General features: G+C 46.9%; 1 protein-coding gene across 5 annotated transcripts in view; it reads right to left on the reverse strand.

Annotated features, from left to right (window-relative positions):
* LOC112237992 (estrogen-related receptor gamma) overlaps nt 1-27500 on the reverse strand; it is a 120532-nt gene that overhangs the window by 15096 nt on the left and 77936 nt on the right. For 4 of the 5 annotated variants that reach the window (XM_042325490.1, XM_042325487.1, XM_042325491.1 and 1 more), the window contains one exon: nt 19654-19836. In XM_042325490.1, coding sequence (XP_042181424.1) covers nt 19654-19836 — 183 coding nt within the window. The remainder of the gene's footprint in view (nt 1-19653; nt 19837-27500) is intronic. The other variant, XM_042325488.1, reaches the window with a different exon arrangement.

The following is a 27500-nucleotide window of genomic DNA, read 5'->3' on the forward strand; positions in this document are numbered from 1 at the left end:
CACTCCCTGTGGCTCACACACACGCACGCACACATGTCACACAAGCTCATACACAAACACACGCACGCACTCACACACATACAAACACCGTGCATGACCCAATTACAAAGCGAGGGGGAAAGTGTTGAGGAATCAGAGAGAACAGACGTCACTGAGAAACAGCTACAGCTCATTTACTGGGATTAATAGAGGATAGCTCGTTTATGATTTTCACTAAGGGATTTTAAATAAGAAGTAATGAGATGGAAAAATCTATTATTTCATATCTGATAATTATCTACAATGAAAAACACTATAGAAGAAGAAGAAAAAGATGAAGAAGAAGATGAAGAACAGGAAGAAGTAGATGAAGAGGAAGAAGAAGAAGTTGTAGAAGAGGAAGATGAAGAGGAAGAAGAAGAAGACGTAGAAGAAGAAAAAGAAGAGGAAGAAGAAGAAGATGAAGAAGATGTAGAAGAGGAAGAAGAAGAAGATGAAGAAGAACAGGGAGAAGATGAAGAAGAACAGGGAGAAGATGAAGAAGAAGAAGAAGAAGAGGAAGAAGAAGATGAAGAAGAATAAGAAAAAGATGAAGAGGAAGAAGAAGATGAAAAAGAAGAAGATGAAGAAGAACATGATGAAGAAGATGAAGAAGATGATGTAGAAGAAGATGAAAAAGAAGAAGATGAAAAAGATGATGTAGAAGAAGAAGATGAAAAAGAAGAAGATGAAGAAGAAGAAGAAGAAGAAGAAGATGAAAAAGAAGAAGATGAAGAAGAAGATGAAAAAGAAGAAGATGAAGAAGAAGAAGATGAAGAAGAAGAAGATGTAGAAGAAGAAGATGAAGATGATGTAGAGGAAGAAGATGTAGAAGAAGATGAAGAAGAAGATGAAAAAGAAGAAGATGAAGAAGAAGATGATGAAGAAGATGAAGAAGATGATGTAGAAGAAGATGAAAAAGAAGAAGATGAAAAAAATGATGTAGAAGAAGAAGATGAAAAAGAAGAAGATGAAGAAGAAGAAGATGAAGAAGAAGAAGATGTAGAAGAAGAAGATGAAGAAGAAGAAGATGTAGAAGAAGATGAAAAAGAAGATGAAGAAGAAGATGATGAAGAAGATGTAGAAGAAGAAGATGAAAAAGAAGAAGATGAAGAAGATGATGTAGAAGAAGAAGATGAAGAAGAAGATGAAAAAGAAGATGATGGAGAAGATGTAGAAGAAGAAGAAGATGAAAAAGGTGTAGAAGAAGAAGATGAAGAAGAAGATGAAAAAGAAGAAGATGAAGAAGATGAAGATGATGTAGAAGAAGAAGATGTAGAAGAAGATGATGAAGATGATGTAGAAGAAGATGAAAAAGAAGAAGATGAAGAAGAAGATGTAGAAGAAGATGTAGAAGAAGAAGATGAAGATGATGTAGAAGAAGAAGATGATGAAGATGATGTAGAAGAAGATGTAGAAGAAGAAGAAGGTGAAGAAGATGAAGCTTTGGCAGGTTTGAAGTAGGAGTAGTCTTTCAGTCACTATTCTCCTCAGATTAAACAAATATCAATCCCCTGGCGGTTTATTGTCTGGAGTCACTAGGCCAGAGAGGCATTGTGGGCCACAAAAATCATGCTGGGTAAACAAAGCCAGGCCATGTCAGCCAACCAGACTGCCCCATGGAACACTTAACGACCTAAGGAGCAGGGTTGGGGTCAATTCCATTTTAATTCCAGTCAATTCAAATTTAATTTTGAAATGTTCCTTATTGAAAAGCATGGACGAAAATGTGAATTTGAATGTCAGTGAACTTCCTGAACTGACTGGAATTTAAATGGAATTAACCCCAACCCTGCTAGGGAGTCCACTATACTACACAACCAGACTGTCTTACAGTCCCATATATCCCCTCTAGTGACTGCTGACTTACTGCTTTCCTCCTTTACTCTGAACACTAGCCCCTTGGATTGTGTGTGTCTGCTACAATATGTATGGGGACGTGTGTGTCTATGTGTGTGTGTGTATGTATTGAGTGTCTCTTCAAACAGTCTTTCAGGCCCTGCCTCACTCCTCTCTAGTGAATAGGATCAGTAAAGGCGGCTTGGACCTCGGCTTTTATCACTTTCTCTTTTTATCTGCAGCAAATACTCACTCATGCGCACACACATAACGGCTCTAGTAGTCCATATACGGGATAGATACAGGAGAGAGAGGTGGAGAAAGGAATGGGCAAGAAGGAGATGGAGAGATGGAGAGAGAGGTGGAGATTAAGATGGAGAAAGAGATGGAGAGAGACATGGAGAAAGAGATGGAGAGAGACATGGAGAGAGACATGGAGAGAGAGATGGAGAGAGACATGGAGAGAGACAGGGAGAAAGAGATGAAGAGAGACATGGAGAGAGACATGGAGAGAGACATAGAGAAAGAGATAGAGATTAAGATGGAGAGACAGATGGAGAGTCGTGGAGAGAGAGATGGAGATTGAGATGGAGAGAGACAGAGAGAGAGAGATGGAGATTGAGATGGAGAGAGACAGAGAGAAAGAGATGGAGATTAAGATGGAGAGACAGATGGAGAGAGAGATGGAGATTGAGATGGAGAGAGACAGAGAGAGAGATGGAGATTAAGATGGAGACAGATGGAGAGAGAGATGGAGATTGAGATGGAGAGAGACAGAGAGAGAGAGATGGAGATTGAGATGGAGAGAGGGAGAGAGAGATGGAGAGAGACATAGAGAAAGAGATGGAGAGCGACATGGAGAGAGACATGGAGAGAGAGATGGAGAGAGACATGGAGAGAGACATGGAGAGAGAGATGGAGATTGAGATGGAGAGAGACAGAGAGAGAGATGGAGCAAGAGATGGAAAGAGAGATGGTTTCCTCCCCCCAAGCTTTAACCATTAGGAGGAATACACCAAACTGACCTTAGATCAGGCAGTGTCTAGGGCCATCCTACCCTGACCTATGATCCCTAGTGAATAAGCATTAAGACAGGCACTCCTCGGGGATGACCTAAACACACACAGGGGTCCATTCTGTCATCAGAGAGAGAGAGAGAGACTGGGGTCAGGTACTGAGAGGAGGAATGAAAGGCATGGTAATACGAAGTGGCTCTATGACTCATAGTTGATATGATCATAACGTTGTTCTTTTTTCTAAAACATGAGAAGAGAATTCATGCAGCACCCGTCTGACTTTGGAATGAGCTGATTTCAATTTGAAAATATAACTCACTCAAAAAGATGCGACTGAAAATATACATATTTATCCAGATATTTAAAAAGGCGAGTCAGTTAAGAACAAATTATTGTATACAATGACGGCCTACCCCGGGACAAACCCAGGCCGATTGTGTGCCACCCATTCACAGCCTGGATTCGAACCAGGGACTGCAGTGATGCCTCTTGCACTGAAATGCAGTGCCTTAGACCGCTGCGCCACTCGGGAACCTAGATATACAGTACAGATATACAGTAGCAAGAGTACTTGCTTGTTTCATAGGGAGTGTATTTCTTTTCTAAACAATTACATTTATTCTTCTCTCTCTCCCTCTCCCCCTCTCTCTCTCTCTCCCCCTCTCCCCCTCTCCTCTGGCCTGAGGGAGGTGGGTTGCGTCAGCCTCTTCTAATCAGACACACAGACAGAGAGCGGCTTCATGCTAATAGTGCGGCTAATTACCAATCTCACCCCCTCCTAATTGCATACATTACAGTGGATCTGCACTGCAGATTAATGCTAAACATTCCCGTGTGACGTGTGTGTGTGTATGTCTGTGTGTGTGTCTGAAAATGTGTGTACTGTATGTGCTTGTCTAAGTGTGTGTGCGGGAGTGTGTGTGTGTGTGTTTGTTTGCGAACACGCTGCTTTAACTCTGAATTAGACCCCGAATGGATCCTTGAAGATGGGTGCCCGGTTTATAGCTGCGTTATCGAGGCAGGTTGCCGGGGTCTGGGCTGGTCGTCGAGGTCCCCCGGTAACAGGAAAGCCCTCTGTCTCCGTGGAGACGCCAGATGGAGTGACCTTAAGATGGTTTCCGAGGAGCCATTTCAAATAATAAAATATCAATATTTACATTTTAATTACCCACTCTCACTCCCTGAGAATCTTTGTCATCCTTGATAGAGTGACAGTAGAAAAGAGAGAGAGAGACAGAAGGAGAGAGAGAGCAGGAAAGAGAGAGAGAGGGAGACAGACTGAGAGAGCGAGAGAGAGAGGGCAAGAAAGAGAAAGAGAGAGAGAGAGAGAGAGAGCGAGAAAGAGAGAGGGAGAGAGAGAGAGAGAGAGAGAGAGAGACAGAGAGAGCGAGAGAGAGAGAGAGAGAGCTAGAAAGAGAAAGAGAGAGAGAGAGAGAGAACGAGAAAGAGAAAGAGAGAGAGAGAGCGAGAAAGAGAGAGTGGGGCTTCACAAACACAAACAGACCCCACAGAGCTCCAGGACAGCAACACAATTAGACCCAACCAAATCATGAGAAAACAAAAAGATAATTACTTGACACATTGGAAAGAATTTTTAAAAACCCAGCGCAAACTAGAATCCTATTTGGCCCTAAACAGAGAGTACACAGTGGTAGAATACCTGACCACTGTGACTGAACCAAATTTAAGGAAAGCTTTGCCTATGTACAGACTGAGTGAGCATAGCCTTGCTATTGAGAAAGGCCACTGTAGGCAGACGTAGCTCTCAAGAGAAGACATGCTATGTGCACACTGACCACAAAATGAGGTGGAAACTGAGCTGCACTTCCTAATGTATGACCATATTAAAGACACATATTTCCCTCACATTACACAGATCCACAAATAATTAGAAAATGTTTATTTGTTTTCTCTTTTGTACTTGAACTATTTGCACATTGTTACAACACTGTATATAGACATAATATGACATTTGAAATGTCTCTATTCCTTTAAAACTTTTGCGAGTATAATGTTTACTGTTCATTTTTTATTGTTTATTTCACTTTTGTTTATTATCTACTTCATTTGCTTTGGCAATGTTAAGAAATGTTTCCCATGCCAATAAAGCCCTTAAATTGATTTGAATTGCTCATTTAAATTGAATTGAGACAGAGCGAGTGAGAGAGTGAGAGAGAGAGAGAAGGGTAAGACTGGGAGAGGTCCTAGGCTGCTTGTGTGTCAGTATGCTCATGTACTGCATGTATAAGTGTGTGATAGAGTCATATAGACAAACTGATGAGTGCTGTCCTGTGCTCTAAAGAAGGACATTTCTTCTACAGACCAAACCCAAGGAAAAAGCCCTCTTCTACAAGTCTTCTCTCTCTCTCTCTCTCCTTCTACCCCCCCCCTTCTCTCTCTCTCCTTCTATCCCCCCTTATCTCTCTCTCTCTCATTCTATCCCCCTTCTCTCTCTCCCTCTCCTTCAACCCCCTTCTCTCTCTCTCTCCTTCTATCCCCCTTATCTCTCTCTCTCTCATTCTATCCCCCTTCTCTCTCTCCCTCTCCTTCTATCCCCCTTATCTCTCTCTCTCTCCTTCTATCCCCCTTATCTCTCTCTCTCATTCTATCCCCCTTCTCTCTCTCCCTCTCCTTCTATTGCCCCTTCCCTCTCTCTCTCTCTCTCCTTCTATCCCCCTTCCTTCCTTCCTTCCCTCTCTCTCTCTCTCTCTCTCTCTCTCTCTCCTTCTATCCCCCTTCCCTCTCTCTCTCTCCTTCTATCTCCCCTTCCCTCTCTCTCTCTCCTGTCCCCCTTCCACCTCTCTCACTCCTTCTATCTCCCATTCCATCTCTCTCTCTCATTCTATCCCCCTTCCCTCTCTCTCTCCTTCTATCCCCCTTCCCTCTCTCTCTCCTTCTATCCCCCTTCCCTCTCTCTCTCCTTCTAACCCCCTTCCCTCTCTCTCTCCTTCTATCCCCCTTCCCTCTCCCTCTCCTTCTAACCCCCTTCCCTCTCTCTCTCCTTCTATCCCCCTTCCCTCTCTCTCTCCTTCTAACCCCCTTCCCTCTCTCTCTCCTTCTATCCCCCTTCCCTCTCTCTCTCCTTCTAACCCCTTCCCTTCCCTCTCTCTCTCCTTCCATCCCCCTCCCCTCTCTCTCTCCTTCCATCCCCCTCCCCTCTCTCTCTCCTTCTATCCCCCCCCCTCTCTCTCTCTCCTTCTATCCCCCTTTCTCTCCTCCCTCCTGTCTATTTATTGTTGATGTCAGCAGGACTGACCCTGTGTGGTGAGATTTCTGTTGGGGGAATTAGGGATGTGTACACACGACTCAAGAGCTTATACTCACACGCACACACACACACACACACGGGCATGCACGCACGCACACACGCACCACACACGCACACACACACACGCACACACACACACGGGCATGCACGCACGCACACACGCACCACACACGCACACACACACACGCACACACACACACGGGCATGCACGCACGCACACATGCACCACACACTCACCACACACGCACACACACACACGCACACACACACGGGCATGCACGCACGCACGCACCACACACGCACACACACACACACCCACACACACACACACACACACACACACACACACACACACTCACACACACACACACACACACACACACACACACACACACACACACACACACACACACACACAGCTTTGATCTCAACACGTTCTCTCAACCCCCACCACACACACACACACACACACATACACACAAACACACCAAAACAGGACTCCTGTCCCCATGAACCTGTCCTCATCTTTGGGGACAGGGGAAGCTTACATGTCTTGCAGGCAGACAGCTGCTAAGGGCTTTCGGTTTCATGACTGTGTGTGTGTCCAAGACCTATATATTCACATGGATTAAATAATTTTCCCTTACAGATCAATTAACTGGGATCCAACAGCCTATCGATCGCTTTCGTGGTTATCCTTTAATAACGTGATCCTCCCACAGTATTCTGTCTCTCTGACTGCAGCCATAATAATAAAACACACACACGCACGCAGACACACACACACGCACGCACACACACACACACACGGACGCAAGCACGCACGCACACACACACACACACACACACACAAACACAAACACACACACCCCCCCACACACACACACACACACACACACACACACACACACACACACACACACACACACACACACACACACACACACACACACACACACACACACACACACACACACACACACAAACCATCCAAACCCCTACAGAACCATTGCAGATTATACATGTGTGTGTTTGTATAGGAAATAAAATCCCTGATCTCTTCAATATGAAAATAGATAGTTGGTCCGGATTAATTTCATATTTAGGGATTAGAACTCAAATATGATCAGCCACGACAAACACAGAAGAGCGAGACAAACACAATGCTCGAGGGAGGGAGGGTGACAGAGAAAGCAGAGAGAAAATGAGATAGAACGAGAGAGAGAGAGGCAGAAGGGACGGAGAGAGAGGCAGAAGAGAGAGAGAGAGAGAGAGAGAGAGAGAGAGAGAGGGAGATAAAGAGATAGCTCCTTCTCTTCTAGCAGGCCTTAATGCTTTCAAGACGAGACATTACCCCCATTCCACTGCCATGAGCACCTTTTAATTCCTGAAAAAGCCACGGCTGAAAATCTTAATTAATTGTTCCATACTGCTTCAGGGTCATTATGCATGGCAATAAAGGACGTGTAATTATGACATTTTACAGCCATTACCGAGGCTGAGAGATCGTATGTCATCATCAAGCCTGGCCAATGGCTTGGTGAACTCACACATTGGGCTTGATGGAGCACATACACAGGAGTACACACACGTCATAAAAGAACAACGACACACACACACACACACAGGGATACATGCACACACTCACACATGCGCACACACGCAAAAACACACACACACACACACACACACACACACACACACACACACACACATACACACACACACACACACACACACACACACACACACACACACCCTTGATGGAGTACTCAGACACGGATCTGTCAAGCCCAAACAATAACCCAGCCTGCCAGCCATCCAGCCAGCTGCAATCCAGCTAGCTGCCCACAGATGAAACAGATCAAGATTAACTAGGAAACCTGGACATAAACGCTACTGCAATGGCTAGCGTGGGCTGGCTGTGTGTGTGTGTGTGTGTGTGTGTGTGTGTGTGTGTGTTCGGTGTGAATCTGAAGCTCAATAATTGAGAACGATAGATGTGTCTCTGTTCTGTGTGTGTGTGTCTCTGCCCAGTGAAGCATCTCTAGATGGATGCAGATCACACGGTAACCGAAACAAGCAGTAATTGAGGCAGGTGGATGCTGGCTTTCCTATACAATGACACACGGCCACCTTACAGCTGCCTCAATCTCTCTCACACACAATGCGCATGCACAATATACATCAAACCAGCATCAGGAACAGAAATGGGATGGCTGTTTGTATATAGGGAGTGTGTGTGTGTGTGTGTGTGTGTCTTTGAGTGTGTGTAGCCCTATATTGTGATCAAACCAGAAGCATCCATAGAGAGCTGTCCGTTTGTTCTTGTGCAACCAGGGAGAGTTCTGGGCTCTGGCTTACAGAGCTACAGAAGCCCACTGTCTGAATGAAACCATCCTATCCTCCTCTACACAGGGAGATGGGGATGAAGGGAATATGCTGATGGGGGGGGAAGAGGAGGGAAACGACCTGCGAGGGAAAAGCAGTGGCAATATCCCGCACAATATCCCGAAGCTCAAAGGAGCCATGCCGCAGTAGGACCACACAAAAGCAGAGAGGGAGCGAGAGAGGAGAGAGGGAGTTTCAGATGAATGGATGAAGGGAGGAGAAAGGATATTTTGGACGGACATACTGTAGGTGGATTAGAATTTGAGTCTGGATTTAAATTTGAAAGAAGGAGTAAGAAAGCAAGGGACTGTGTGTCTGACCATTGAGGGGTGGAGGTAGAGGCATGGGATGGAGTGTGTGTGTGTGTGTGTGTGTGTGTGTGTGTGTGTGTGTGTGTGTGTGTGTGTGTGTGTGTGTGTGTGTGTGTGTGTGTGTGTGTGTGTGTGTGTGTGTGTGTGTGTGTTACAAGACATCTTCTGCAATTACAGGCAGATTAACTACACTGAGTTCTAAAACCTCTCTGTTGAAACCACTGGAGAGAGATGAGCTGCACACAGAGAGAAAAAGAGAGAGAGAGTGAGAGAGAGAGAGAGAGAGACATAGTGCTGTAGGATAACAATGGACAGCTGTCATTATTACCATAAGAATAGGAACAGACCTGATAGCTTCAACCCCTATTCACACACACACATTGTCCTGTACATGTCACTAATATCAAACACAGAGGGTCTCTTCTCATGGTTCTGTGCTGGGGTAAGTGGGACTATCGAGGTTTGACAGTGGCAGAGAGGGGATGGTATATGGCCAATAGCCTGTTCTTAAGCACGACGCAATGCGGAGTGCCTGGATACAGCCCTTGGCCGTCGTATATTGGCCATATACCACAAACCCCTGAGGTGCCTCACTGCTATTATAAACTGGTTACCAATGTAATTAGAGCAGTACAAATACACGTTTTGTCATACCCGTGGTATATGGTCTGATATACCACAGCTGTCAGCCAATCAGCATTCGGGGCTTGAACCACCCAGTTTATAATTAGCTACAGTATATTAACTTCAGTATATTAACAGAACACCCTGATGTCTGTTGTCCCTAACAAGAGTTAAATCGTGCTAGGCGGCTAGTCACCTGAGTGTATGAGGGCCGAAGAGCAGGCTGGGCTGGAGCTAAAATATGTCCAATCATTTTATTCATAAGCAACACACTGAGGTTCACCAGACGCCTCTCTCTGTCCCCGACCGCATCCATAATCATTTACATCATTATTAACTAGGACAGGACAGGACACACACACGCACACACACACACACACACACACACACACACACACACAACCAGGAGATCCCTTGTTAGGCTGTTTCGAGTGTGAGGGCTATAACTCGTCCCAGCCAGCCGACAGCTTCGCTCCAATCCCATTTCCCTGCCTGCTTGTTCCCTGATGGAAAGGATGCCCCCTCTGAACTATTATTTTGGAGTGAGGGAGGAGGGGAGGGAGCTGTGGATGGAGGGGAAGAGAGACGATGGCCATTTCATGCTTGTCTGTGAACTTTGCATGAACTGGCAGAAATAATGTGATGCGATGACAAGCCTGTTCCACCTCACAGTACATCTAATGTGTGTGTGTGTGTCTCGGGGCGGGTGTGGGAGGGGGAGATGAGTTAAAATGAAGTTTGGTTTGTGTGTAATTACAACCATCTATCTTTATGCTCCAGCAGCATATCAGCAAATTGAAAATAGTAAAAATGGACGGTTCATTCTGATATTTAATGATTGGCGCAGGCATGCCACTGATTTATTGGTTACTTACTGATGTGAGACATTTGCATATTATTAGATGGAGATTACTAGGCGCCGTCAGACTGCATTGATGCGGCCCTGCGCTGTCTGATGGATTGATTTGATTTGCAAATGTAATCAAACTCATAAGAGAGAAGAAATGAGCGATAATACCTTGTTTTTTTTAAACGGGCACTAACACAGAGCAACCCTCTCTCTATTTCTCTCAGCCGGGTCCTCGCTGTCGTAGGCTAAGCCTGATGCAGACGCACACAGACAGGTGACAGGTGTTGTTTGAGTGTGTGTGAAGGGGGACAGGTTGTACATATCTACAGGAGAAAGGTATGTGTGTGTCAGGTGTCAGGTCATTCTAATCTAAAGGCATAGTGTGTGTGTCTGCTCTGAGGTGTGACCTGATGAGGTAGATAAACAAATTGTGTGTGTGTGTCTCTCGACTTTACTAAACAAATGTGTGGTTTATAGAGCGAGACAACATGGACGTGTGTGTCGTCACAAAGACATCGTCTTGGAGACGCCAGCGGCGTTGTGAAAGCAAAATAAACACAGGTGGCGGACAGAGAGAGTCAACACGCCAAACGTGCCTTCATATTTTGTGCGTGTGTGTGTGTGTGTGTGTGTGTGTGTGTGTGTGTGTGTGTGTGTGTGTGTGTGTGTGTGTGTGTGTGAGAGTACATCGTCAAAACGTGCCTTCAATGTGTGGGTGTATGTGTGTGTGTGAGTACATAGTCAAAACGTGCCTTCCCTGTGTGGGTTTATGTGTGTGTGTGTCCGTAGGGCGGGGACAATGTGGATGCTCTATACAGAAGGGAAATGGATGAGGAGAATGACCAGACAAACACAGCTCTTTGGGAACAAGATGCCTCCTCTCTCTGGTGCCTACCACAAAACACCACCATACAGTACAATCCTAACAATCCTAACAAGGACCTAACATTCCCCTCACATTAAACCACCACCTCCAGCCTGTACCGTTGACAACTGCCTGTACCATTGAGACCTGGCTCTGCCATCAGCATGACGCAGCAGGAACAGGGAGTTGTCAGACCAGGCAATGTTTTTCAACACCTCAATTGTCCAGTGTTGGTGGTCGTGTGCCCACTGGAGCTTCTTCTTGTTTTTAGCTGATAGGAGTGGAACCCGGGGTGGTCGTCTGCTGCCATCCGTGACAAGGACCGACGAGATGCCGTTCTGCACACCACTGTTGTAATGTATTGTTATTTGCCAGTTGGTGGCCCTCCTGTTAGTTTGCACCAATCTTGCCATTATCCTGTCTGCCTGCTTGCTTTATATAACAAGCCACGGCCACGTGATTCACTGTCTGTAGGAGCGAAACATTTTTGTGAACAGAGTAGTGTACCTAATAAACTAGCCACATTGATATGTATTAGAATACTTGACCTTTATTCAACTAGGCAAGTCGGTTAAGAACAAATTCTTATTTACAATGACAGCCTAGTAACAGAGGGTTAACTGCCTTGTTCAGGGGCAGAGCGACAGATTTTGACCTTGTCAGCTCAGGGATTTGATCTGGGAACCTTTCAATGCTTCATACCAACTACTGGAGGAGGGCCTCCACAATCACCCGACCTCAACCTGAGATGGTTTGGGATGAGTTGGACCACAGAGTGAAGGAAAAGCAGCCAACAAACACTCTAACCACTAGGCTGCCTGCCACCCCTAATGCAAGTTATTTTGGCAGTTCTTCATCAGTGGGTAAACCTGCTCTCCTCCAGTAGTTGGTATGAAGCTATGATATGAAGCCGAAGTTACTATTAGTGGACGTTAACAGGAGTAGGACCAGAGACCTATTGTGAAGAGACACACCCTCTAATACTGATTGGTGCGATATGGGACGTCAAGAGAGAGACATAACACAAGCAGTAACATCCTGAGAAGAGAGGTGAGAAAGAGACCAGATCAAGAAAAAGAGGATAGACATGGCAGGAGAGAGAAAGAGAGACATTGACCAACAACGCCCGAGGCTTCATCTAATAAGAATGCTGAACTTAATCCACATTCCGGGGCCTGATATCAAATATTATTTTGATAATTTGATTTCATCAATATTTGTATTTATCTGCAAACACTCTCTGTTTGTTTGCCTGGCGAGGTGACCGGGGCACACTTGAAAACCACACGTCCTTCTCAAAGTGTGTTATCTTCCACTGTGCCCAGATTAAAGTGGTCACAGATACGCAGCGCACAGCTGAAAGGAATGCATTGGGAATCAGATAGCTCAGGAAGCTAACGGATAAACACTCATCAGTGCTATGACACACACACACACACACACACACGCACACACATTGTAACCATGAGCAAACACGCGCACACACACGCACACACATGCCTTCATGTACACATGCCTTACAGTATCTACCTTAAATACTTTGTACCCCTGCACATTGATCTGGTACTGGTACTTCCTGTATATAGCTCCATCATTGATCTGGTACTTCCTGTTTATAGCTCCACATTGATCTGGTACTGGTACTTCCTGTATATAGCTCCACATTGTTCTGGTACTGGTACTTCCTGGATATAACTCCATCGTTGATCTGGTACTGGTACTTCCTATATATAGCTCCACATTGATCTGGTACTGGTACTTCCTGTATATAGCTCCACATTGTTCTGGTACTGGTACTTCCTGGATATAACTCCATCATTGATCTGGTACTGGTACTTCCTATATATAGCTCCACATTGATCTGGTACTGGTACTTCCTGTATATAGCTCCACATTGTTCTGGTACTGGTACTTCCTGGATATAACTCCATCATTGATCTGGTACTGGTACTTCCTATATATAGCTCCACATTGATCTGGTACTGGTACTTCCTGTATATAGCTCCACATTGTTCTGGTACTGGTAATTCCTGGATATAACTCCACATTGATCTGCTACTAGTACTTCCTGGATACAACTCCATTCATATTTGATTTTATTCTTCATGTTACTATTATTATTATTATTTTTTGAACTCTGCATCGTTGGGAAGGGCTCGTAACTAAGCATTTCACGGTAAAGTCTACACCAGCATGTGACAAATAACATTTGATTTGACTTGATGCACACACGGTTCACACGCACGCATACATTCACACTCAAGCACGCACACACACACACACACACACACACACACACACACACACACACACACACATACACACACACACACACACACACATACACACTCTCTCACACACACACTCTCTCTCACACACACACACACACACACACAAACACACACACACACAATATGTAACTCAACAATATACAAAGACTAAATCTACCAGCCAAATATAGAAGTAAGTCAACCACTGTGCACACATTATGTGCCTTCATATGTGGGTGTTTGTGAGAAGTCACCTTGTCTCTGTGTCACACTTGCTGTAGTGCATCTCTGGTATTGTTGCCATGAAGAAAAGAAACAGGGAACTCTGGGAGTATGTCCCCTTATTCCTCCATCTCCCCTTCAATCCCTCTCTCTCTCTCTCTCTCTCTCTCTCTCAGGGCACCTATTAATGTGTTGTAGTCAAACCAGCCTAGCCTACAAGACCATGTTATTCATTTAGATATGTGTGTGTTTGTGTGTGGTAAGGAGGAGGTGTCACACTGAACAACCTTGCCAAAGGTATCCTAGCCCTGACTTGTGCTAGCCTTAGCATGCTATTCCGACTGGTGTTGACTGTACAATAACAACCATGGTACCGTTAGAATGCTAATCTGACTAGCGTTGACTGTACCATAACAACCATGGTACCGTTAGCATGCTAATCTAACTAGTGCCTTTGTGAGTACCATGCCTGACAACTTCAATCATAATTGCTTTTTTTCACAGTGTTATTATGGATTGAGACAGAGACCAAGAGAGAAAAGTGAGAGAGAGAGAGAGAGAGAGAGAGATGGTATGGAAGGTAATATAATGGAATGGGACAGAAAGATGAAGTCAATTTAAAACAGAATCTAACTTCTAGGAGCAGCATGAACATGAACAAGAAATGAAGAGAAAGAGGGGAAGAGGAAAAGGAGCAAATAATGAGGAAGAGAGACAGGGAAAGGGGGCAAAAGAGAAAGTATGAATGCAAAGATGAGTTAAAAAATGAAAATATGTTGAAATGTTGACTGTCTTTGACTGCCACTATTTGAGACAGAGCGATACAATTCTGAGACTGGCAGAAAGAGTGAGGAAGAGAAAGAAAGAGGGGGGGGGACGACTGGTAGACAGGGGAGGCCATTTAGGGAGGGATGGCACAGTTTCATGCTGCCAGCCTCATGTGCAGCCCTACAACAAATTTACATATTGAAGACATCACCAGACATTATTGAGCATCCACGGGTGGAGACACTGAACTGACATCATCACTACCTTACACACACATCTGTCTGCCTGTCTCTCTCTCTCTCTCTCTCTCACACACACACACACACACACACACACACACACACACACACACACACACACACACACACACACACACACTTCTGTTTGTGGGTGTCAGGGTTAATTTAGTGGTGCTATCCTGTGGGATAAAAAGGAGAGGAACCCTGCTGAAAGAGAACATTTGATTTGCTAAAAGGAGCTGAGGCCTTCTATTAATCAATATTTACCCTGTGGCAGGACACAGGCTCTGACTGACTGACTGGCTGACTGACTGACTGACTGGCTGACTGGCTGGCTAGCTGACTGGCTGACTGGCTGGCTGGCTGACTGGCTGACTCATTTACAGATTGGTTGGAGAGGGGAAAGGAGAGAGGGAATGTGGGGGTGAGAGAGGGGGGCTAAGGGAAGAAGTTAAGGGAGGCAGACTGGGGGAGGGAATAGGGTTAAAGCCTACACAAGGGCTTAGAAGTGGGATGTGAGTGGGAAAAGGGTTAAGGAGAGGGGGTTATGGGTTATGGAGGGGCCGTGGGAGGGTTAGGGGGTTGTTTGGACAGGTGTACATATAGAAGAGGTTAGGGTATGTAGAGCCCTGTCAGCACAATGTACACTCAAGGGAAAGCTTAGAACAGAGTCAGGAGGGCTTCTTGAGGGAAGGACAACATCCTCAGATAAACCAAGCACCTCTATCTCCCAACTGTCTTCCACTGTCTCACCCGTTACTCTGCCTTCTCTCATCCCCTGCTGTTCTCTCTCCCCGCTTCCCCCTTACCTCCCCCAATGACCTGATTAACACATGTCGTCAACCCAGCAACTTGCAGAAGCACCCGAACAGATAAACAAAAAGGAAATGAACATGTGTGTGAGTAGCCTGGAGGTAGCTTTGTGAGCTCATTCCTGGCTATTTTCTCTAATGCATATTGTCTCTAATGCATATTGAGCGGGGGTGGGTTAAGCCGTAGACACGGGCAGCCAATCAGAGTAACAATTCAATCACACACGCACGTGCACACTAGAATAGGCACCTGCAGCTCTTTACTTAACGAGGTTTCGCAGCAATGTTCTAATCCCTCGCAACACAACAATACCACACGATACTCACCTTAACATACATACACACACACACACACACGACACGCACACCACCACGGCTCTGACACCAGGCCAGGGATTCCCCCTCTCTCTTACCCCCCTCACCTCTTTCTTCCACCTTATCCCTCTCTCACCCCCCCTCACCTCCCCTCACTGCTCTTCCATTGGTTTTACAGAGACCACTGGGGACTGACGATACAGAGTGGGAGAGAGAGAGGCAGGCAGGCAGAAGGATAGACAGGAAGAGAGCAGAGGCAGAGAGAGCTGGGGAAGGAGGGGGGGGAGAGCAGAAATGAAGTGGACTGTGTCAGAGCCTCCGAGAGAGCCTCAGTATCTACATAAAAGAGATTAAAGCAGGCCTCCATTCTACAGCTCAATCATATTGTGTTAGCACGCGCTTATCCTCCGCCCGGCCAAATTGAAAGGGAAAGAAAGAAAGAAAGAAAGAGTCGCCAAGATAGGGACACAGAATGGGAGAAGCCGGAGCAATTTGGCCGTCCATAAAGGCTTGGTAATGGCGGTAGGGTCTGTCGTGGTGAAAAGGCCGTGTTGGGCCCGGCGTCCCATTCATGTCCAGAAAACGTCAAGTCAAGTACCACTGCCTGCCTTTGTCTAGCAGATAAGACATGTCGCTCTGGCACGACAGCACCCTTTCTTTTATTTTGTGTTTCACGTCATACAGCGAGAGAATGAGAGAGAGGGTGAGGAAGGGAGAGGAAGAAGACAGGTAAAAGTCCTTTAGAATGCTCTTTCTTATTTTTACTTCTTCAGTCCTTCTTAAATATTCGCTTTCCCCCTGCCTCCCTATTTAAGTGTGAGACAGGCCCAGCCCCCTACGCAGTGACGTGACATACAGCCTAATATAGCAGTAAAGCGAGTGTGTGAATGAGGTAAACCCCTAAATGAGATTCCTCAGTCTGATCATTATAGAGAGTGAAGGCAATTCGCATCTTTAACTCCACACATTGACTTTATATCATTCTCTTAAAGCCTGCATTTGGTGGAATACTAGAGTCCCATATATTCACTGGTGTGTGTGCGTTTGTGTGTCATTTTGCACTCCTAATAGCATATCAAATGTTTGCATCAGTATGTAAACGAGACAAAAACAAAACACACACTCACACACTCTCATAAAGAAACCCAGCCTGATCCTATTAGAACAGACACCAATGGTTAGAGGGTGTGTGTAGCGGCATGGCGCGGGGGGTTGGCGAGATGAGAAGCGGAGTGTCGTTAAGTGTGTCGAGCGACACTCACACACACGGCCTCCTCGTTATCCGTCTCTCCCTCTCTCTGCGGCAGCCTCCGTAATACTGAGTGATGTTTAAATTAGTTTACAATTTGCCTTCTCCGCGCCTCCGCCTGCTCTTAAGCGTCTGGAGCTCTGAGGTGTCAGCGCGCCTCCTAACCAGCGTAACAAATTGTTGCCTGTACGGCAGACACCTAATGACTCGAAATTAGCTGTGGCGCTAGCCTGACAGTTTGTTACGACTGTTAGCGACAGCGCGGCCGGATCATGAGCCATGAATTGGTTTCAGGTCTCTCCCTCTCTTTTTTCTGTTTTTCTCTCTCTCTCTCTCTACGGGAGAGGAGGCAATTTGATTTGATTAAAACAATCACTGTAGCATAGAAAGGCCAGACACAAAAGCATGCAAGGTAGTCAACTCTAGACACGAGGAAGGGAGGGGGATAAGAATGGGAAAGGTGGGGGTAGGGCTCTATGTGTGTGTGTGTGTGTGTGTGTGTGTGTGTGTGTGTGTGTGTGTGTGTGTGTGTGTGTGTATACCGGGGGTCAGGAGACCAGTTTGTAAGTGGCTGATAGAGAATGTGGAGGAGGTATATTTCACTCTGAGAGAAACGACAATCCTATCCACTGTGTGTGAACGCTAGATCACCTCCATGGGGTGGGTGTGTGTGTGTGTGTGTGTGTGTGTGTGTGTGTGTGTGTGTGTGTGTGTGTGTGTGTGTGTGTGTGTGTGTGTGTGTGTGTGTGTGTGTGTGTGTGTGTGAGACAGCATTAGATCACTTCTCCATGGATGCAGTGAGGTTTTCATCATGATGTGGTGGCAACCCCTGCCTCCACACACACACACACACACACACACACACACACACACACACACACACACACACACACACACACACACACACAGATGAGCTCCATCCTCCTCCATCGAGGCAGGATTGCCTTCCTCCGTCTAATCACGCCATCATCTATCCTCCACCGAGCAATCGCTCCGCACCCAGCGCACACGGAGGAGAGGTGAGCTATCTCCACTCGCTCAGACACACACACACACACACACACACACACACACACACACACACACACACACACACACACACACACAATCGTCCCAGCTCCCCATCCTCTGTGTATTCTCTGACAGAGGTACTAGTGTATAAACACACACTTATAATATTTGTGTGTGTGTTTGTGTGTGTGCATATGACTGTGCATATCAATCCCTCCAGGATTTCACATGGGTTTGTTGTGATATTTGCAGGGTAAAATGCTTGATTTTCTGACATTTTGCATGGCACTCTGCAATGATTTTGTCCAGCGAGAATGCGCTGACGAGGGAAATCTTTTTTTTTTGGGGGGACTTAGGGCTTGATTGAGCCATACTGTACACTAAATGTGCGGTGATTGGTCGAAATTGTGAGCCCTCATTTTTTTGTACTGCGACGACTTGACTGTTTTGTGCAGAAATAGTGATAGATGATCGGTCAAATTTGCTCACATGATACGGAATCCGGGAGGGACTGGCAGGACTACAGTACCTGTCTATCTATGTGTGAGTATGTACCGGTTTGTGTTCATCTTCAAGAGGGAAACAGCTACTGTTATGACAGCCTCTGTCTGTCTCCCCCCCATCCCTCTAATTCCTTCCCAGTTTGTGGCGTTAATCTGACTATGTTCACTGTAATCTAGGCTAATCTGAGAGTTGCCCTGCCTCTCTACAGCCTCTCACAGCCAAAACCAGTCAACCCATAAAACCCAGATTAGCTATGCGCTCACAGATCTATGCACACACACACACATCTCCAACTCAGATTAACAGTAAAATAAGAGTTTTGTAAAGAGTTCAAGGGATGTTGTTCTTTTCTGTCCGCTGAAGACACACAAAGAGTGATAATAGAGGGAGGGAGGGAGGGAGGGAGGGAGGGAGGGAGGGAGGGAGGGAGGGAGGGAGGGAGGGAGGGAGGGAGGGAGGGAGGGAGGGAGGGAGGGAGGGAGGGAGGGAGGGAGGGAGGGAGGGAGGGAGGGAGGGAGGGGGAGGGACACCGCAAAATATAGCTCAAAATGAATCCCTCAAATGACAGTCTGGCTGAATCCATGTCGTGTTTCCGTGTTTGCTGTATTTGAATGTAAATGGATGTGTCTCAACATGTCGTGTTTCAGTTTAGGGGTAAATGGTTCAGGTGAGCTTATGTCACAAGTGGTCAAATGGGGGTGAGGAGTTCAGGCCGTCTGGGTTCAGTGGTCATGAGAGGTGTTGTGATAGGATTTGGGGTAAGGGCAGGGCGAGGGTCTTACCTGGGATGAGCTTCAACCGAACAGACGATGTTGACCGTCTTTGTGTTGGTGTTCTGGTCATTTTGTGTACTAGGGGTACATTTGGTTAAGCGTGTGCGTCAGTGAGGTTTTACCTGGGCGTCAGTGTGTAGGCTCACCTGGGATGTTCTCAGCCCAGGTGATGTTGAATCTGCGTAGACACATGCTTAGTGTGCTTAGTGCTTAGTGCTTAGTGCTTAGTGCTTAGTGCTTAGTGCTTAGTGCTTAGTGCTTAGTGTGTGTGTGTGTGTGTGTGTGTGTGTGTGTGTGTAAACCCGTACCTGGGATGTGTTTGGCCCAGCCGATGTTGACCACCAGCTCGCGGTCAGCTAGGTCACACAGCGTGGTCAGGGCCTTGATGTCACTGTCGGGGACGGTAGGGTCAGGCATGGCGTAGATCTTCTCAGGCTCGGCCACCAGCAGGTGGGACACGATTTTGTTATCTGCAAGGCAGCCAAAGGGAACTGGGTGACCACCGAGAGAGAACAGAGAGACAGGGTCAAATCAACACACGCTCAAACATGGAGAAAAATCTGATCATTATCATGCTGTTGTGCCGTACGCAATGGACGCGTGTGTGAGTTGATGTTACAATCACAATCATTGTCGTTACACATGTACAATAGTCTACAATAGTTCTTCAACTGGGATTTTTGGCTCCAGCATTCTATAAGGATTCTAAATGGTTCTAAATGGTTCTAAAACGGGCCCAGTGGTGGTTCTATATCTGTCCCAGTGGTGGTTCTATAACTGGCCCAGTGGTGGTTCTATAACTGGCCCAGGTTCTATAACTGGCCCAGGTTCTATATCTGTCCCGGTGGTGGTTCTATAACTGGCCCAGTAGTGGTTCTATAACTGGCCCAGGTTCTATAACTGGCCCAGTGGTGGTTCTATAACTGGCTCAGGTTCTATTACTGGCCCAGCGGTGGTTCTATAACTGGACCAGGTTCTATAGCTGGCCCAGTGGTGGTTCTATAACTGGCCCAGGTTCTATAACTGGCCCAGTGTCATCTAAAGCAAAATACAAAGCTCTGAAAATTCTAGTAAATACGGGTGACAGTGGGAAATGGAAAGTGAGCCTAGTTGGTGGATAGACAAGTAGGTGGTGGATGCATTGTTTCACACAAAGAAGTAGGCGGCATTGGGAGTGTGTGGGGGAAAGTTAAATACAACCAAAACAATTCCAATGGAATCAAATCTGCAGATGAGCTCGCTACGGACAATTAGTGGCAGTCTCACTCCTGTATTCAAATGAATCTGCTGCTTAATCATGCAGCCAGATGATAGATGACCATGATGAGCTAGTGAACCCAAATACCAGAGAGATAGAGAGAGGAGGGGGAGGGGGGGGGTGCTGGGAGACAGACAGGGGAATAGAGGAGGGAGAGAGAGGGGTGAGAGAGAGAGACAGGGAAGAGAGAGAGAGGAGGGGGAGGAGGGGGTGCTGGGAGACAGACAGGGGAAGAGAGGAAGGAGAGAGAGAGAGGGGTGAGAGGGAGAGACAGGGAAGAGAGAGAGAGGAGGGGGAGGGGGTGCTGGGAGACAGACAGGGGAAGAGAGGAGTGAGAGAGAGGGGTGAGAGAGAGAGACAGGGAAGAGAGAGAGGAGGGGGAGGGGGTGCTGGGAGACAGACAGGGGAAGAGAGGAGGGAGAGAGAGGGGTGAGAGAGAGAGACAGGGAAGAGAGAGACGGAAGCCCAAACAAGAGAGCTACTGTAGACACATACAGTAGAGAGAGAGCAAGAGAAAGAGATGGGCGGAGAGAGAGAGATGGGCGGAGAGAGAGATAGGAAGAGAGGGGGTGTCTGCATATCGACCAGAGCCGCCCCTCACTCCAGGGAGAGAGAGAGAGAGGGCTAGACTAGAGCTCTATCAGTCTGTGGCTAAATCTTATTTAATGTTTCCTTAATTACAATCAATGGCCCCCCATTTCAATCCCCCCAGCCTTTGTTATGTGTGGATAATCAATGTGGACGGCTGGGCTCTGTTAGGGCTAAGGGCTGTGTGGGAGTCTACAACTGTATCAGCTCAATAAGTGTTAACTCAGCTAAAACTATGGAGAGAGGGCTTTGAATGTTTCTTTACTCGGAATATACTCTAACTACAGATATATTTATTGTTGGGACACTATCCTGACTGTGAACATTGATACTGTCTGGCTTTTTATGTTTTACTTTGGAAATATTGTAGTCCAGAGACAGACAGACATAGGTAGTGTTCGAGACAGAAGGAGATGGAGGGAGAGTTGGGAAAAAAACTATAAAAAGAGGAAACTGAGGAAACAGGCTGTGTGTCGGGCAGAGAGAGAGAGATTTGTACATTGTTAAAACACTGTATATACTGTGCCTTGCGAAAGTATTCGGCCCCCTTGAACTTTGCGACCTTTTGCCACATTTCAGGCTTCAAACATAAAGATATAAAATTGTATTTTTTTGTGATGAATCAACAACAAGTGGGACACAATCATGAAGTGGAACGACTTTTATTGGATATTTCAAACCTTTTTAACAAATCAAAAACTGAAATTTAAAAAATTATTCAGAATTAAAATTATTCAGCCCCCTTAAGTTAATACTTTGTAGCGCCACCTTTTGCTGCGATTACAGCAGTAAGTCGCTTGGGGTATGTCTCTATCAGTTTTGCACATCGAGAGACTGACATTTTTCCCCATTCCTCCTTGCAAAACAGCTCGAGCTCAGTGAGGTTGGATGGAGAGCATTTGCGAACAGCAGTTTTCAGTTCTTTCCACAGATTCTCGATTGGATTCAGGTCTGGACTTTGACTTGGCCATTCTAACACCTGGATATGTTTATTTTTGAACAATTCCATTGTAGATTTTGCTTTATGTTTTGGATCATTGTCTTGTTGGAAGACAAATCTCCGTCCCAGTCTCAGGTCTTTTGCAGACTCCATCAGGTTTTCTTCCAGAATGGTCCTGTATTTGGCTCCATCCATCTTCCCATCAATTTTAACCATCTTCCCTGTCCCTGCTGAAGAAAAGCAGGCCCAAACCATGATGCTGCCACCACCATGTTTGACAGTGGGGATGGTGTGTTCAGGGTGATGAGCTGTGTTGCTTTTATGCCAAACATAACGTTTTGCATCGTTGCATAAAAGTTCAATTTTGGTTTCATCTGACCAGAGCACCTTCTTCCACATGTTTGGTGTGTCTCCCAGGTGGCTTGTGGCAAACTTTAAACGACACTTTTTATGGATATCTTTAAGAAATGGCTTTCTTCTTGCCACTCTTCCATAAAGGCCAGATTTGTGTAATATACGACTGATTGTTGTCCTATGGACAGAGTCTCCCACCTCAGCTGTAGATCTCTGCAGTTCATCCAGAGTGATCATGGGTCTCTTGGCTGCATCTCTGATCAGTCTTCTCCTTGTATGAGCTGAAAGTTTAGAGGGACGGCCAGGTCTTGGTAGATTTGCAGTGGTCTGATACTCCTTCCATTTCAATATTATCGCTTGCACAGTGCTCCTTGGGATGTTTAAAGCTTGGGAAATCTTTTGTATCCAAATCCGGCTTTAAACTTCTTCACAACAGTATCTCGGACCTACCTGGTGTTCCTTGTTCTTCATGATGCTCTCTGTGCTTTTAACGGAACTCTGAGACTATCACAGTGCAGGTGCATTTATACGGAGACTTGATTACACACAGGTGGATTGTATTTATCATCATTAGTCATTTAGGCCAACATTGGATCATTCTGAGATCCTCACTGAACTTCTGGAGAGAGTTTGCTGCACTGAAAGTAAAGGGACTGACTAATTTTGCACGCCCAATTTTTCAGTTTTTGATTTGTTAAAAAAGTTTGAAATATCCAATAAATGTCGTTCCACTTCATGATTGTGTCCCACTTGTTGTTGATTCTTCACAAAAAAATACAGTTTTATATCTTTATGTTTGAAGCCTGAAATGTGACAAAAGGTCGCAAAGTTCAAGGGGGCTGAATACTTTCGCAAGGCACTGTATATAACATGACATTTGTAATGTCTTGATTGTTTTGAAACTTCTGTATGTGTAATGTTTACTGTTAATTTTTGATTGTTTATGTCACTTTATATATTATCTACCTCACTTGCTTTGGCAATGTTAACACATGTTTCCCATGCCAATAAAGCCCTTGAATTGAATTGAATTGAGAGAGTTGGTGACGAAGATGGGATAAAGCAGATCGAGGAATGAAGGGATGGATAGAGGTGGTGTAAAGCCTGGGTGCTGGCTGACAGTAGGATCAGGATAGAGGTGGTGTAAAGCCTGGGTGCTGGCTGACAGTAGGATCAGGATAGAGGTGGTGTAAAGCCTGGGTGCTGGCTGACAGTAGGATCAGGATAGAGGTGGTGTAAAGCCTGGGTGCTGGCTGACAGTAGGATCAGGATAGAGGTGGTGTAAAGCCAGGGTGCTGGCTGACAGTAGGATCAGGATCAGGGGGTAAAGCCTGTGTGCTGGCTGACAGTAGGATCAGGATAGAGGTGGTGTAAAGCCTGGGTGCTGGCTGACAGTAGGATCAGGATAGAGGTGGTGTAAAGCCTGGGTGCTGGCTGACAGTAGGATCAGGATAGAAGTGGTGTAAAGCCTGGGTGCTGACTGACAGTAGGATCAGGATAGAGGTGGTGTAAAGCCTGGGTGCTGGCTGACAGTAGGATCAGGATAGAAGTGGTGTAAAGCCTGGGTGCTGGCTGACAGTAGGATCAGGATAGAGGTGGTGTAAAGCCTGGGTGCTGGCTGACAGTAGGATCAGGATAGAGGTGGTGTAAAGCCTGGGTGCTGGCTGACAGTAGGATCAGGATAGAGGTGGTATAAAGCCTGGGTGCTGGCTGACAGTAGGATCACGATAGAGGTGGTGCAAAGCCTGGGTGCTGGCTGACAGTAGGATCAGGATAGAGGTGGTGTAAAGCCTGGGTGCTGGCTGACAGTAGGATCAGGATCAGGGGGTAAAGCCTGGGTGCTGGCTGACAGTAGGATCAGGATAGAGGTGGTGTAAAGCCTGGGTGCTGGCTGACAGTAGGATCAGGATAGAGGTGGTGTAAAGCCTGGGTGCTGACTGACAGTAGGATCAGGATAGAGGTGGTTTAAAGCCTGGGTGCTGGCTGACAGTAGGATCAGGATAGAGGTGGTGTAAAGCCTGGGTGCTGGCTGACAGTAGGATCAGGATAGAGGTGGTGTAAAGCCAGGGTGCTGGCTGACAGTAGGATCAGGATCAGGGGGTAAAGCCTGTGTGCTGGCTGACAGTAGGATCAGGATAGAGGTGGTGTAAAGCCTGGGTGCTGGCTGACAGTAGGATCAGGATAGAGGTGGTGTAAAGCCAGGGTGCTGGCTGACAGTAGGATCAGGATCAGGGGGTAAAGCCTGTGTGCTGGCTGACAGTAGGATCAGGATAGAGGTGGTGTAAAGCCTGGGTGCTGGCTGACAGTAGGATCAGGATAGAGGTGGTGTAAAGCCTGGGTGCTGGCTGACAGTAGGATCAGGATAGAAGTGGTGTAAAGCCTGGGTGCTGACTGACAGTAGGATCAGGATAGAGGTGGTGTAAAGCCTGGGTGCTGGCTGACAGTAGGATCAGGATAGAAGTGGTATAAAGCCTGGGTGCTGGCTGACAGTAGGATCACGATAGAGGTGGTGCAAAGCCTGGGTGCTGGCTGACAGTAGGATCAGGATAGAGGTGGTGTAAAGCCTGGGTGCTGGCTGACAGTAGGATCAGGATCAGGGGGTAAAGCCTGGGTGCTGGCTGACAGTAGGATCAGGATAGAGGTGGTGTAAAGCCTGGGTGCTGGCTGACAGTAGGATCAGGATAGAGGTGGTGTAAAGCCTGGGTGCTGACTGACAGTAGGATCAGGATAGAGGTGGTTTAAAGCCTGGGTGCTGGCTGACAGTAGGATCAGGATAGAGGTGGTGTAAAGCCTGGGTGCTGGCTGACAGTAGGATCAGGATAGAGGTGGTGTAAAGCCTGGGTGCTGGCTGACAGTAGGATCAGGATAGAGGTGGTGTAAAGCCTGGGTGCTGGCTGACAGTAGGATCAGGATAGAGGTGGTGTAAAGCCTGGGTGCTGGCTGACAGTAGGATCAGGATAGAGGTGGTGTAAAGCCTGGATACTGGCTGACAGTAGGATCAAGATAGAGGTGGTGTAAAGCCTGGATGCTGGCTGACAGTAGGATCAGGATAGAGGTGGTGTAAAGCCTGGGTGCTGGCTGACAGTAGGATCAGGATAGAGGTGGTGTAAAGCCTGGATGCTGGCTGACAGTAGGATCAGGATAGAGGTGGTGTAAAGCCTGGGTGCTGGCTGACAGTAGGATCAGGATAGAAGTGGTGTAAAGCCTGGGTGCTGGCTGACAGTAGGATCAGGATAGAGGTGGTGTAAAGCCTGGGTGCTGGCTGACAGTAGGATCAGGATAGAGGTGGTGTAAAGCCTGGGTGCTGGCTGACAGTAGGATCAGGATAGAGGTGGTGTAAAGCCTGGGTGCTGGCTGACAGTAGGATCAGGATAGAGGTGGTATAAAGCCTGGGTGCTGGCTGACAGTAGGATCACGATAGAGGTGGTGCAAAGCCTGGGTGCTGGCTGACAGTAGGATCAGGATAGAGGTGGTGTAAAGCCTGGGTGCTGGCTGACAGTAGGATCAGGATAGAGGTGGTGTAAAGCCTGGGTGCTGACTGACAGTAGGATCAGGATAGAGGTGGTTTAAATCCTGGGTGCTGGCTGACAGTAGGATCAGGATAGAGGTGGTGTAAAGCCTGGGTGCTGGCTGACAGTAGGATCAGGATAGAGGTGGTGTAAAGCCTGGGTGCTGGCTGACAGTAGGATCAGGATCAGGGGGTAAAGCCTGGGTGCTGGCTGACAGTAGGATCAGGATAGAGGTGGTGTAAAGCCTGGGTGCTGGCTGACAGTAGGATCAGGATAGAGGTGGTGTAAAGCCTGGGTGCTGACTGACAGTAGGATCAGGATAGAGGTGGTTTAAAGCCTGGGTGCTGGCTGACAGTAGGATCAGGATAGAGGTGGTGTAAAGCCTGGGTGCTGGCTGACAGTAGGATCAGGATAGAGGTGGTGTAAAGCCTGGGTGCTGGCTGACAGTAGGATCAGGATAGAGGTGGTGTAAAGCCTGGGTGCTGGCTGACAGTAGGATCAGGATAGAGGTGGTGTAAAGCCTGGATACTGGCTGACAGTAGGATCAAGATAGAGGTGGTGTAAAGCCTGGATGCTGGCTGACAGTAGGATCAGGATAGAGGTGGTGTAAAGCCTGGGTGCTGGCTGACAGTAGGATCAGGATAGAGGTGGTGTAAAGCCTGGATGCTGGCTGACAGTAGGATCAGGATAGAGGTGGTGTAAAGCCTGGGTGCTGGCTGACAGTAGGATCAGGATAGAAGTGGTGTAAAGCCTGGGTGCTGGCTGACAGTAGGATCAGGATAGAGGTGGTGTAAAGCCTGGGTGCTGGCTGACAGTAGGATCAGGATAGAGGTGGTGTAAAGCCTGGGTGCTGGCTGACAGTAGGATCAGGATAGAGGTGGTGTAAAGCCTGGGTGCTGGCTGACAGTAGGATCAGGATAGAGGTGGTATAAAGCCTGGGTGCTGGCTGACAGTAGGATCATGATAGAGGTGGTGCAAAGCCTGGGTGCTGGCTGACAGTAGGATCAGGATAGAGGTGGTGTAAAGCCTGGGTGCTGGCTGACAGTAGGATCAGGATCAGGGGGTAAAGCCTGGGTGCTGGCTGACAGTAGGATCAGGATAGAGGTGGTGTAAAGCCTGGGTGCTGGCTGACAGTAGGATCAGGATAGAGGTGGTGTAAAGCCTGGGTGCTGGCTGACAGTAGGATCAGGATAGAGGTGGTGTAAAGCCTGGGTGCTGGCTGACAGTAGGATCAGGATAGAGGTGGTGTAAAGCCTGGGTGCTGGCTGACAGTAGGATCAGGATCAGGGGGTAAAGCCTGTGTGCTGGCTGACAGTAGCATCAGGATAGAGGTGGTGTAAAGCCTGGGTGCTGGCTGACAGTAGGATCAGGGGGTAAAGCCTGGGTGCTGGCTGACAGTAGGATCAGGATAGAGGTGGTGTAAAGCCTGTGTGCTGGCTGACAGTAGCATCAGGATAGAGGTGGTGTAAAGCCTGGGTGCTGGCTGACAGTAGGATCAGGGGGTAA

Source organism: Oncorhynchus tshawytscha, linkage group LG08, assembly GCF_018296145.1.
Source record: "Oncorhynchus tshawytscha isolate Ot180627B linkage group LG08, Otsh_v2.0, whole genome shotgun sequence".
NCBI classification, from domain to species: domain Eukaryota; kingdom Metazoa; phylum Chordata; class Actinopteri; order Salmoniformes; family Salmonidae; genus Oncorhynchus; species Oncorhynchus tshawytscha.